The sequence below is a fragment of the Carex rostrata genome, chromosome 20, assembly GCF_964058835.1.
Source record: "Carex rostrata chromosome 20, lpCarRost1.2, whole genome shotgun sequence".
Classification (NCBI taxonomy): Eukaryota; Viridiplantae; Streptophyta; class Magnoliopsida; order Poales; family Cyperaceae; genus Carex; species Carex rostrata.
In genome coordinates this window covers 5,138,112-5,148,632 of record NC_135937.1, presented here as the reverse complement: position 1 = coordinate 5,148,632, position 10,521 = coordinate 5,138,112, and the positions used below count along the sequence as shown (strand labels likewise).

Below are 10,521 nucleotides of genomic sequence, written 5' to 3'. Positions count from 1 at the left end.
TACTAAAACGTTGGTAAAACGTTGTAACGTTTTTAGCACAACTTGATCAAACGCAGAAGGAATCCAAAACGTTGGTAACGTTTATAAAAACGTTATAACGTTTTAGACTATCAGAACTGCTGAAGCACAACTATACAAAATCAACTTGAAACGTTAAAACGTTTTATAAAACGTTGTAACGTTTCAGGAATGTAGTTAAGTACAGTTGTATCAAATTCAAAATCGAGTCACAAACGTTATAACGTTTATAAAAATATTGTAACGTTTTAATTAATTCTGAGCTTCAAAAATTCCTGTTTTGATTAAGATTTTTTACAGTGCAAAACGTTATAGAAACGTTATACAATCGTTATAACGTTTTGAATCGATTAGCTGAGCTGTCAGAAAATTAAAACCCTAAATCGCATTTTGAGCTAAAACGTTGGTAACGTTTTAGCTCATTTAGCTCATTTTTGAGCTGTTTCTATAAATAAGACTTTGGGCTGTCTTCCCAAATAATTTGAGCCGACCCTAAACTTCTAAAAAAATGATTTTCTGAGAGCTTAGCTTATTCCACTGTTGTGAGAGCTTAAAACTTCAAAATTCCTCAAACAACCTCAAATCCACTTCACTAATCTTGAGTTAGATTAGACTAGAGTGATCTATTGAGTGTTTCTCTTGAGTAGCTTGAACTAAGAGACCTTGTTCTCATCTCTTTGAGTTAGCCGTTTGACTTCCCGCTTGGTGTGTAAGGGCTCAACGGTTCACAAGTTGTAATCCTTTCGTATTGGGTAATAGAAAGGCGCACCACCTGAGGTTGCGAAGCCTCGGAGACGTAGGCCTTTGTTTTGCCGAACTCCGTTAACTTCCCGCGTGTCAAATTTCTCTAAACTCATCTATTTACTTTCAATTGCAATTTAATTTCAGTTTTTGAGCAATTAGAGGTGCATTTAGTATAACGATAAGCATGGACTAAAGTGTAAAATTACACTCTCAGGGTCTGACAAAAACAAGTCCTGCATCTCTCTTTATAATTTTTTATCCTTCTTTGGTATGCTGTCTTATTTGCTTATGTGTATAAATGTGTGAATAGGTGTTAGGTACTGTATAAAACATTGGTATCAACTTCAAGCCACTGTACCAGTCACCTCATGCTCATATGGCAAAGAGAGATGTTGTAGATATCTCACTGGTACAGTGTACTACCCAAAAAACAGATTAAGAGAATATAAATTGAAAAACACAACTGTTGATTATAAATGTCCCCAAATTGTGCATGTAGATAGAGTGTAACATGTCAAGTGTCAAGTATTGGTTGATGCAGAGTAAAACAAACAATCAGCTTAGGAGCATCATTTCATAGCTGTTGGAGTTGAAATCATTATATATTAGATGTCGAAGTACATTTGTCAGGGAATTACTACAATTGGAGGAAATTATCCCAAATGAGTCAGTTAACAATAATATAAACACTTGACCTACATGATGAGCTGGTAATTTGCCTCAAAAAATTAAGTGACTTGGTGGGCATTCTATATATTATGATTTTTACAAGGGAAGGTCTTTCATGCTTCCAGCTCATAACCAATGTCTATATCAATTATTTATGTACTGTATGACTTAGCTTAATCCACTTATATCCGGTTACTGTAGATTTAAAATGAATTGTCAAGTGATCATAAACACTTTATATAAGAAGCCAATATCTCTTATTTGAATGGATGTCTTTTTCTTCTAATTTGAAGACAAAACAACGGCAAAAATAGTTAGCTATAGACATAATTTATGTCAACCATGTATCATTATACAGACCCGGTTGGTAGATTTTTTTTTTCCAACCTATTACAGGGTATCTTTCTTCCTTGCCTTTAAAGTTTATTAAACAGGTGCTCTATATCTAATAATCCTTGGATTAATTTTTCAGTGAGACTCAAGTGAATAGGAAAATGTGGATAAAATCTGCACTCCTTTATAAACGTTAAGAAAGACTGACGACTTAGTTTATATGGGATTCTCTCTGGTGCCATTTTCCATTATAATCTTTTTGGAAAGTTGTTTTTGAAATTTTACTTTACATTTTAAGGCTTACCATAACTTGCATGCATAATCACAAGATTCGCAAATTATTCGAGAGTAATTCGTTTTTTTTTGTGATGGCGAACCGAACGCCGAATTATTCGGTTGACCGAACTATACGTTAATTTTTTTGAATTTTTCCCAGAACATTTATTTGCTCCCTTTTGGGACTGAGATATCTGATCCGAATAATTCCAAATCATTCTCAAATTATACCCAAATTATTCCCGATTCATAAATTTTTGACCCTGCTGAACCGAATCCGAATAATTCACTTGTCACTATACTTTTATGAAGTCTGGCTTTTGCATGGAACAAGATTTGTGAAAGTTTGACTTTAATTTTCTTATTAAAATGTGATGCAGACAATCAGGAAGTTGGAGAGCAATGAAAAACAAGAGTGCAACCAGAAACTGGAGAGCAGCAAAATACAGAAGTGAAATCGAACAAGATCACTTTCTCCACTCTTACTAAGGTAAACTCCTCGCTGTTGGAAAGATTGCTACATGAAAAGTTTACTATAGGATCAGTTTACAATTCCCTAAATAGAAATTGGAATGGGATACCAGTCCTCTTCCTCCAGATGTACAATTATGCTTTACTAGACTTTGTAACCTTTCATTTACTATTAGTCTCCACTCATTCACATCAGAAGAGGAAAACCTCTCCAAAGCCAAATTAGCCTTTTGGCTTCAATCAGTATACAACCACCTATGCAAAAAAAAAATATTTATTCTTCATGCCCAATAGACAATTATGACAGAAATGCCCTTGTAAGCACAACTGGAGAGCGCAACGGATAGTTCATTGGAACACCAGTATAAGAGCATCTACATCCCTGAAACTCTTGGAGTTTCTAATCTGATGTGGCAGTTTCTAAACCAGTTTCAGGGATGCAGATGAGTTTCTTATTTAGCAACTTTGCTCCAAAGTTTCTTAATAAGAAACTGTTTATAAACTCTGACGTGGCCAAATAATTGGTTGAAATTCTTTTCTCTTGTAATTTTTTTGCTGATGTGGCAATTAAGAAACTCTAATCTTAGTTTCAGGGATGTGGGAGTTTAGAAACTTTCAGAAACAAAATTTCTAAAAATTAGTTAACAGTTATTTAGAAACTCCAAGAGTTTCACGGATGTAGATGCTCTAAGAACAAAAAAAATTGTAGTAAGATTTTGTTTCCTTCGTCCAATTTTACATTTATAGGAGATGAAAATTAATTTTCATTAATTTTGTATACAGGACTGCCGAATATTTTTCGGTACCATGGGGCATTGGTGATGCACATGAAGGAAAGATACAACAACAACCCGATGTACATAGTCCAAAATGGTAAATTTTTATATTGCAAAAACGAATATGGTTAAGATAAGTCATAAGTGTGATCAGTTGATAGTAAACTATCAAATTGAGCATTTTTTACACTATGTGATGATGTTTCTAACTTGGAGCGTACAACTGGGAAGTTTATCTTTGGTTGTATTTTATTTTCCTTTTGAGGTGATGGTTATATTATGGATGTTGGATCAATAGTTCTATGTTTTTTTTAGGTGATGATTAGAAAATCAATGTTGGATCAATTGGAGTTGTTTGGTATGTATCAAATGTTGGCAATTACTAATAGTTCTCTTCTCTGTCAGTAAGGAGAATTAGGAAAACTGGTTTATCATTTCTATGTAAAAGGATGTCGTACTGTTAATATTGCCTTCACTTTTGGTGTTATTTGTTTGTGTTGTTCTAACTTAATGATGGCAATTAGACCAGCGGGCATGATAATGTGATCATTTGTTTAATCTCTATCAAATATTTTTTATTTATGATAATGACCCAGTAGAAAATAATTAAACGAATGATCATAATCCCAATTTGAAAGTAGGAATAATAGAAAATAATCAAGCCATTGCAGCATGGGACAATAGTACCATGTACACCCCCGTACACAGAAAAAGAAGAATAAAGCTAGCGTGTGACATGCTCACCAAGAAAGTTTGGTGAGCATAACTCCAAAAGTATATCGGATCGACGTCAAATGTCAAATCCAAACCGTTGAAATCCATGTACTTCATGAGTGATGCATATACATGCAAAATTTTGAAAGTTTCGAGTTTATTTGCTACACAGTCAAGTGGTCAAAGAAATAATAAAAATTGAATATATAAAATAGCTTATAATAAAATGTTCATTTCTTTTACCACTTGACCGTGTAGCAAATAAACTCGAAACTTTCAAAATTTTGCATATATATGCATCACTCATGAAGTACATGGATTTCAACGGTTTGAATTTGACATTTGACATCGATTCGATATACTTTTGGAGTTATGCTCACCAAACTTTCTTGGTGAGCATGTCACACGCTAGCTTTACTCGAAAAAGAATATACAAGAATATTTATTCCCATATATAAAAGTCACTATGTCTATGTTTACTTCATGAATGCAGTTGTCAAAAAAAAATATATGCCGAAACCAAAAAGATCACCCACAAAAACCAACAAACAACAAAAATAACAGTTGCAGCGGAGCCGCAAAAATGTTACTAGTTTTCTTTAAAATTACAATGCATGCCATTGAAAATTTCACACCGGCAAAATAAATTCTTGTCAAATATCATCGTTTTTCTCGTAATTTCTTTGCATGATTTGGGGCTCCTAAAATCTCATCGAATCATTTTTATTCTCGTTTTTCTCCTCGTTCCAGTGTAATAAAATGCGGTCTATGCGGTCGCATATGCATATGCAGTTGACAACCGCATAGAAAATCAATATGTGGTCTAATATGCGGTTCTGCATATGCAGCCGCATATTGGGCTGCATAATGTTCACCGCATATAAACTAATCGGCCGCATAAAATCCGCATCAACAGACATTCTCTCCAGCGCATAACCTAATCCCGTCCGCCTCTCTCCTCCGCCGCCACCGATCGCCTTCTCTCCTCCGCCAGCCACCGATCGCCTCTTCGCCCACCGACGCCTCTCCCCCATCACAGCGGGTCCTCCACTCTCCACCGATCGCCTCTTCACCCATCAGCGCCTCTCTCCCATCATAGCGCATCCTCCACTCTCCACCTACCGTCTCTCCTCCGCCTCTTCACCCATCGGCGCTGCTGGCTTGATGCTTCTGAGTTCTGATCGATACCAGGAAGCCAAACGTGAGTGTGTCTTCTGCCAATCCATCTTACACAGTAGCTGTAATCAAATCAACCTTAATAAGCTTGATTCTGGTAAATTAGTCACTGCCAATCCATCTAGCTAGGCTGAAATTGATAAGCTTGATTCTGGTAAATTAGTCACTGCCTGGTAATTAGTGAAATTGATATATTTTATAGCTATACATGTAAGATTGGATGGTTCATTGATTGAAACAAATATGATATCAAATGGTTCATCATTGATTGAAATAAATAACAGCTACTGTGTAAGATAATTGGTAAGATTGGATGGTTCATCATTGATTCAAATTAGGTACTATTATTTATCATTGATTGAAATAAGATGATACTATTATTTAGGTATTTAGGTACTGGTATTGTAAAGAGGAGATACTGGTATTTAGGTATTTAGTCACTTGTTACTATTCATTTGTTGTGAGATTTTGTATTCTGCTGTGAAATTATAACTCTCATATATTTATACATATACATAGTATCAATCATTTATCAGATGCTTCATTTCTTATCTTAGATGTGTCTCTAATGTGCACAAATTATAGTTTTGCATATATATTATTTATGAATTCTTATTTTAAAATCCGCATAAAAATCCGCATATGCAGCCGTATACCGTATATGCGGCATGCGGTGGCCTTCCGCATACCGCATAAAAACCGCATTTTACAACACTGCCTCGTTCTGATCAGATTATTAAGAATGAATTCCGATTCAGATTCTCGTTTGAGCAAGAAAGGGCCATGCCGATCAGACCCGACATTTTCATCACATATGGAAATTGAGTAAGATCTCGAGAGTTTTTTTTTGTACCAAATAGACAGCGCGCTTTGGTTTCTCTCTCAAGCACACAACCAAAGAGGCGCACTTTGTGGGGACAAAATGATGTACTCGGTTTCAGTGGATGCTAACTTGGCCGGAAAGGTACTTCTTTACATTCTCTCCTTCTTAGCTCCATTATCCTCAGCTATTTTATACCTATCATCTCCTTATAGCCACTAATCCTTCCTTCCCACACAAACTCTTAGCGGGTTTTGGGTATGCTCTCTTGCTTTCCTGCTTGGTTCCCTTATTTTTTTCCAGATTCTTCCTTTTTGTTCATAATTTGGTGTGATGCTATAAGCTGGGTTTGGTGTGGTTGCATTGGTTGGTATTGAGTTTATTTGCTTTGTTGAAAAAGAATTGAACTTTTGTTTCAGAAATTACTAATCTGGAGAAGTGCAGTAAGAAGAGATTCTGAGAATTTATTATTTTGATGGCTTGCAGCTTGCTGTGGTACTCTGCGTGCATTAAGATTGGTTATTAAATATAAGTCTGAATTCAAATGAAAAGATCAAGGAATCCATTGAAATTGCCATTGGGGATTTGCCCAAAAGGATATTTTGGGCACACGAGAGTGTGATATCACTCTTATTATCAAATGTAGTGCATTGGGTTTGGTGCAGTGGGGTCAAATAGGGTTAAATCCATACCGTGTGAAATCCCTTTGCATAGCTCTGACGGATGAGGTTTCCCTTGGAAAAGCACTTAAAATTCTGAAGGTTTTGATCTTTCTTGTTAGGTTACAAAAGTGGATAAAGGTTTAAAGAAATGTAGTGGCTTTACATTTCGTGTCAGAGCATCTGCATTTGGTGATTCTGAGAAAAAAGCACGTGTAGGGGTTCTAGGTGCCAGCGGTTACACTGGTGCTGAGGTAACAATACTACTGTGGTTAATGTCTCAAATATAATTACTGTACTTGAATTATGATCAGGAAACCGGTTTGAACCATATGAACTTATGAATTTTTTTTTTTATTGAACAGATAGTAAGGCTTCTGGCAAAGCACCCTCACTTTGCAATTACAGTCATGACAGCCGATAGAAAAGCTGGTCAACCCATTGGTTCTGTGTTTCCTCACTTAATTACTCAGGTTACTTTATCTGAAACCACATTTCTTCTTTGCTGTTATTAAATCACTAACAGTTGATGTTTTAGGTTGTTGGTATAAGTTCCTCATAGCCTTGTGTTGCATGACTTTGTTATAGGGACAATAATTTGTACTATGAACGATGTTTATTATACTCAAACTTGTTATCGTGTCAGTGCCAATTAGTTAGGCATTGGATCTACCAGCCAGTAAAGATACAGTTGCATACTTAAAAAAAATAAGGTAAAGTAATCTGCATCACTATGAGTCATCTTCCTATTGATAATAACCTGTATGATATGTACAAGTCAATTTGGTACTTTACAGGAATTGCCAGACATGGTTGCAATCAAAGATGCTGATTTTTCAGATGTAGATGCTGTGTTTTGTTGCTTGCCTCATGGAACTACTCAGGTTGTTCTTATATTCATTGATTAGTTTAGAAGAAAGGAAAACAACATGAAAACATTCTATAAACATTGCTACTTTTGTTTCCGTAGGAAATAATTAAAGGCCTACCAAAGCGGCTAAAAATTGTTGATCTCTCAGCGGTATGTTATTACTTTATGTGTGTCCATTTTCAAGTTATTTTCAATATTTTGCAAGGAAGAACACTTACAAATTCCTTTGGTTTCATAGGATTTTAGGTTAAAGAACATAGCTGAGTACGAGGAGTGGTATGGCCAACCTCATAAAGCACCTGAGCTACAGGTCCCTCTTTCTCAATACACCTTTCATTTTTCATATTAGTTTTAATCTTTTCTCGTTTTTTTTATATGTATTCATAACATTAGGGATGTTATTTTATATAGGAGGAAGCAGTATACGGTTTGACAGAAATCTCTAGAGATGAAATAGAAAAGGCACGGCTTGTAGCGAACCCGGGGTGTTATCCCACTTCAATTCAATTGCCTCTTATACCTTTAATCAAGGTTTTCTAATACTTAATCTATAGTGCTTTACATCGATGCAAATATGTTTTTGATAGTATATGATTGTATTGATTTTGCATCTTAGGCAGGGCTAATTGAACTAAGAAATATCATAATTGATGCAAAGTCTGGAGTTAGTGGTGCAGGTTGGTGACTCCATTTAATTTTTAGGAGTTTGTCTATAACTTTTTTTTCTTATTTTTCGTGTTATTATACTATGTCGTTGTATTTGAAGGTCGCGGGGCAAAGGAGGCAAATTTATATACCGAAGTTGCTGAAGGAATTCACTGTTATGGAATAACCAAACATCGTCATGGTACCGATTTTCATATGTATTACATAATGTTTTCAATTTATGATTTTAATTTTATTATAACTATTACTTTTCTTATTCTCTGTTCGAGCCTTGCTATATGAATTGGAAGTTTTTCTTAAATTTAGCTTTAACTGTATACAAGACTTCTGAAATAATACATAAAAGAGGTGTTGGTATAACATTTAGTAATAGTTGTAAATTCATTATCACCTCTTTTAAGACCAAACTTTATAAGAAACTACAAAGTGCCCCGATATGTTACCTATTCAGTGTACAAAAGAAAACTCCACAAAATCTCTCAAAACAATTTTCTTATTTTTCTTTGGTAATATCAGTACCTGAGATTGAACAAGGGCTTGCTGGTGTGGCTAATTCAAAAGTGACCGTCAGCTTCACACCTCATCTCATGCCCATGGTATATATGTTTTTTTTTAATTAGCCAAGTGTTTACTGTATACCCATAGAGAAACTTAAAATGTCCCATAATAACTGTCCTTTGTGCTATCATTAGATGATCAAACTGCTCTCTGAGAAAGATGTATATTTGTTTAGGGTAGTTTGGGATATTACTATATTCGCGGGTATGCAGGGATGCTTTTTATTCTTCTTGTTTTAATCCATGCTTTTGTGCTTTTGACATTCAATAATAGAGTCGTGGTATGCAATCTACCATATATTTGGAAATGCCAACTGGTGTAACTGCTGACGATTTACACCATCACCTTATCTCTGCATATGAGGTACACTTCAAATAGCGTATTCTGGTATCCCACTTTAGCCTCCTTATCATATGTCAGCATTCTTCTATTTATGAGGTTTTGCATGTAAAGTTAATCTCTTTAGAAAAATACGAAAACTAAACTTATTAGAACAGAAATGCCACTCTAAGAAGGAATTTTCTAATCTATTCAGAAAATATGAAATATATTTTTTTTGTTATGTTTCATAATTAACGGAGATGTCAATTCACCAAGTAGCATGGATACAAAATAAATGCCTAGAACAAAATTGAAACTTCACTTTTTGGAGAAGTCACAGATGCAGCAAGGAGAGAGTAGAGATATTTATAAGGACCCTTATGAACTCCCATTTTTAATGGAATGCCTGTTAAAATGTTCATAAATGGAATGATTAGTTGCTGACTGCTCAAGCACGGCTTTAACGGATGCACTCTGGAAAACATTCAAGAATACTTGTAAACACTCAACCTTGGCTTGTTCTTTGCATATTAGAATGAGGATTTTGTGAAAGTTCTAGCAAAAGGTGTGGTGCCACACACTAGACATGTCAGAGGGTCTAATTATTGTTTGATGAATGTTTTTGAAGACCGAATTCCTGGGAGGGCTATTATAATTTCTGTGGTATGCTTTCTTCTCCAATTAATAAATATATTTTTAGAACTTTTAAAAAAAATAGTATGATAAAAATGGTTTTATTGTGTTATAGATTGATAATTTGGTTAAAGGAGCTTCAGGTCAAGCACTGCAAAACCTTAATTTGATGATGGGATTTCCAGAAAATACTGGCCTCCTTGACCCGCCATTGTTTCCTTGAAACAAAGAGCAACTTATTAAAAAGGTAAATTCAAGTGTTACAGTTTTCCCTTGTAACTACAACTTTCAGCAAAGTAGGTAAAAAAAAAAAAATTTATCTTGTGTATGAATTGACTTCTCATAAATTGGATATGTTGGTGGTTTCAGGAAGAAGGCGCTCCACTAAAATATTGATGTTGTAGCAAAACCAATTTGTGTTCTTAAACTTTTCAATACACCAACAAATGTTAACTAGTAAGCCTAGTTAATTTTTTTCTGGGTGGCACTTGTAGCTGAATAAATTATGAGGCACTTGTAGTTTCTTTTATTAGTGTACATTTTTCCAATGACAAGGGAGTATCAAGATGCTATTTATCTGATTAATAAAAAATCCCGTTTCAATTATTTTATTTTCCTTTTTTTTGTGGATTTTGTTTGTGATGCTTGACCAATTGATCGAGAGAATTAAATAACAGCATTCTCTGGCAGTTGAGTAGTCATTGACAAATAAATAGAGATATTTGCAGAACCTCCCATTCTCTATCAAACAACAGCAAGAAGCAATTAGATAGCAAATTGGCAATATTAAAAATGAAAACAATGAAGCTGTGAAAA

General features: G+C 34.8%; 1 protein-coding gene across 3 annotated transcripts; it reads left to right on the top strand.

The window, feature by feature from the left end:
- Positions 1–5,973: 5,973 nt before the first annotated feature.
- On the top strand, positions 5,974–10,311 carry LOC144572374 (Putative N-acetyl-gamma-glutamyl-phosphate reductase). Of its 3 annotated transcripts, none has more exons than XM_078321926.1 (14): positions 5,975–6,141; positions 6,779–6,910; positions 7,022–7,129; positions 7,454–7,540; positions 7,627–7,677; positions 7,766–7,837; positions 7,939–8,058; positions 8,144–8,204; positions 8,294–8,374; positions 8,710–8,789; positions 9,025–9,114; positions 9,607–9,735; positions 9,821–9,952; positions 10,075–10,311. In XM_078321926.1, exons 1-13 carry the CDS (start codon positions 6,100–6,102, stop codon positions 9,926–9,928), a joined length of 1,161 nt encoding a protein of 386 aa, XP_078178052.1. In that variant the 5' UTR covers positions 5,975–6,099; the 3' UTR covers positions 9,929–9,952; positions 10,075–10,311. The 3 variants fall into 3 exon arrangements, with proteins under 3 accessions (XP_078178053.1, XP_078178052.1, XP_078178054.1); XM_078321928.1 differs by lacking the exon at positions 5,975–6,141 and adding an exon at positions 6,205–6,492; XM_078321927.1 differs by lacking the exon at positions 7,627–7,677 and having other exon boundaries at positions 5,974–6,141.
- Positions 10,312–10,521: the final 210 nt, after the last annotated feature.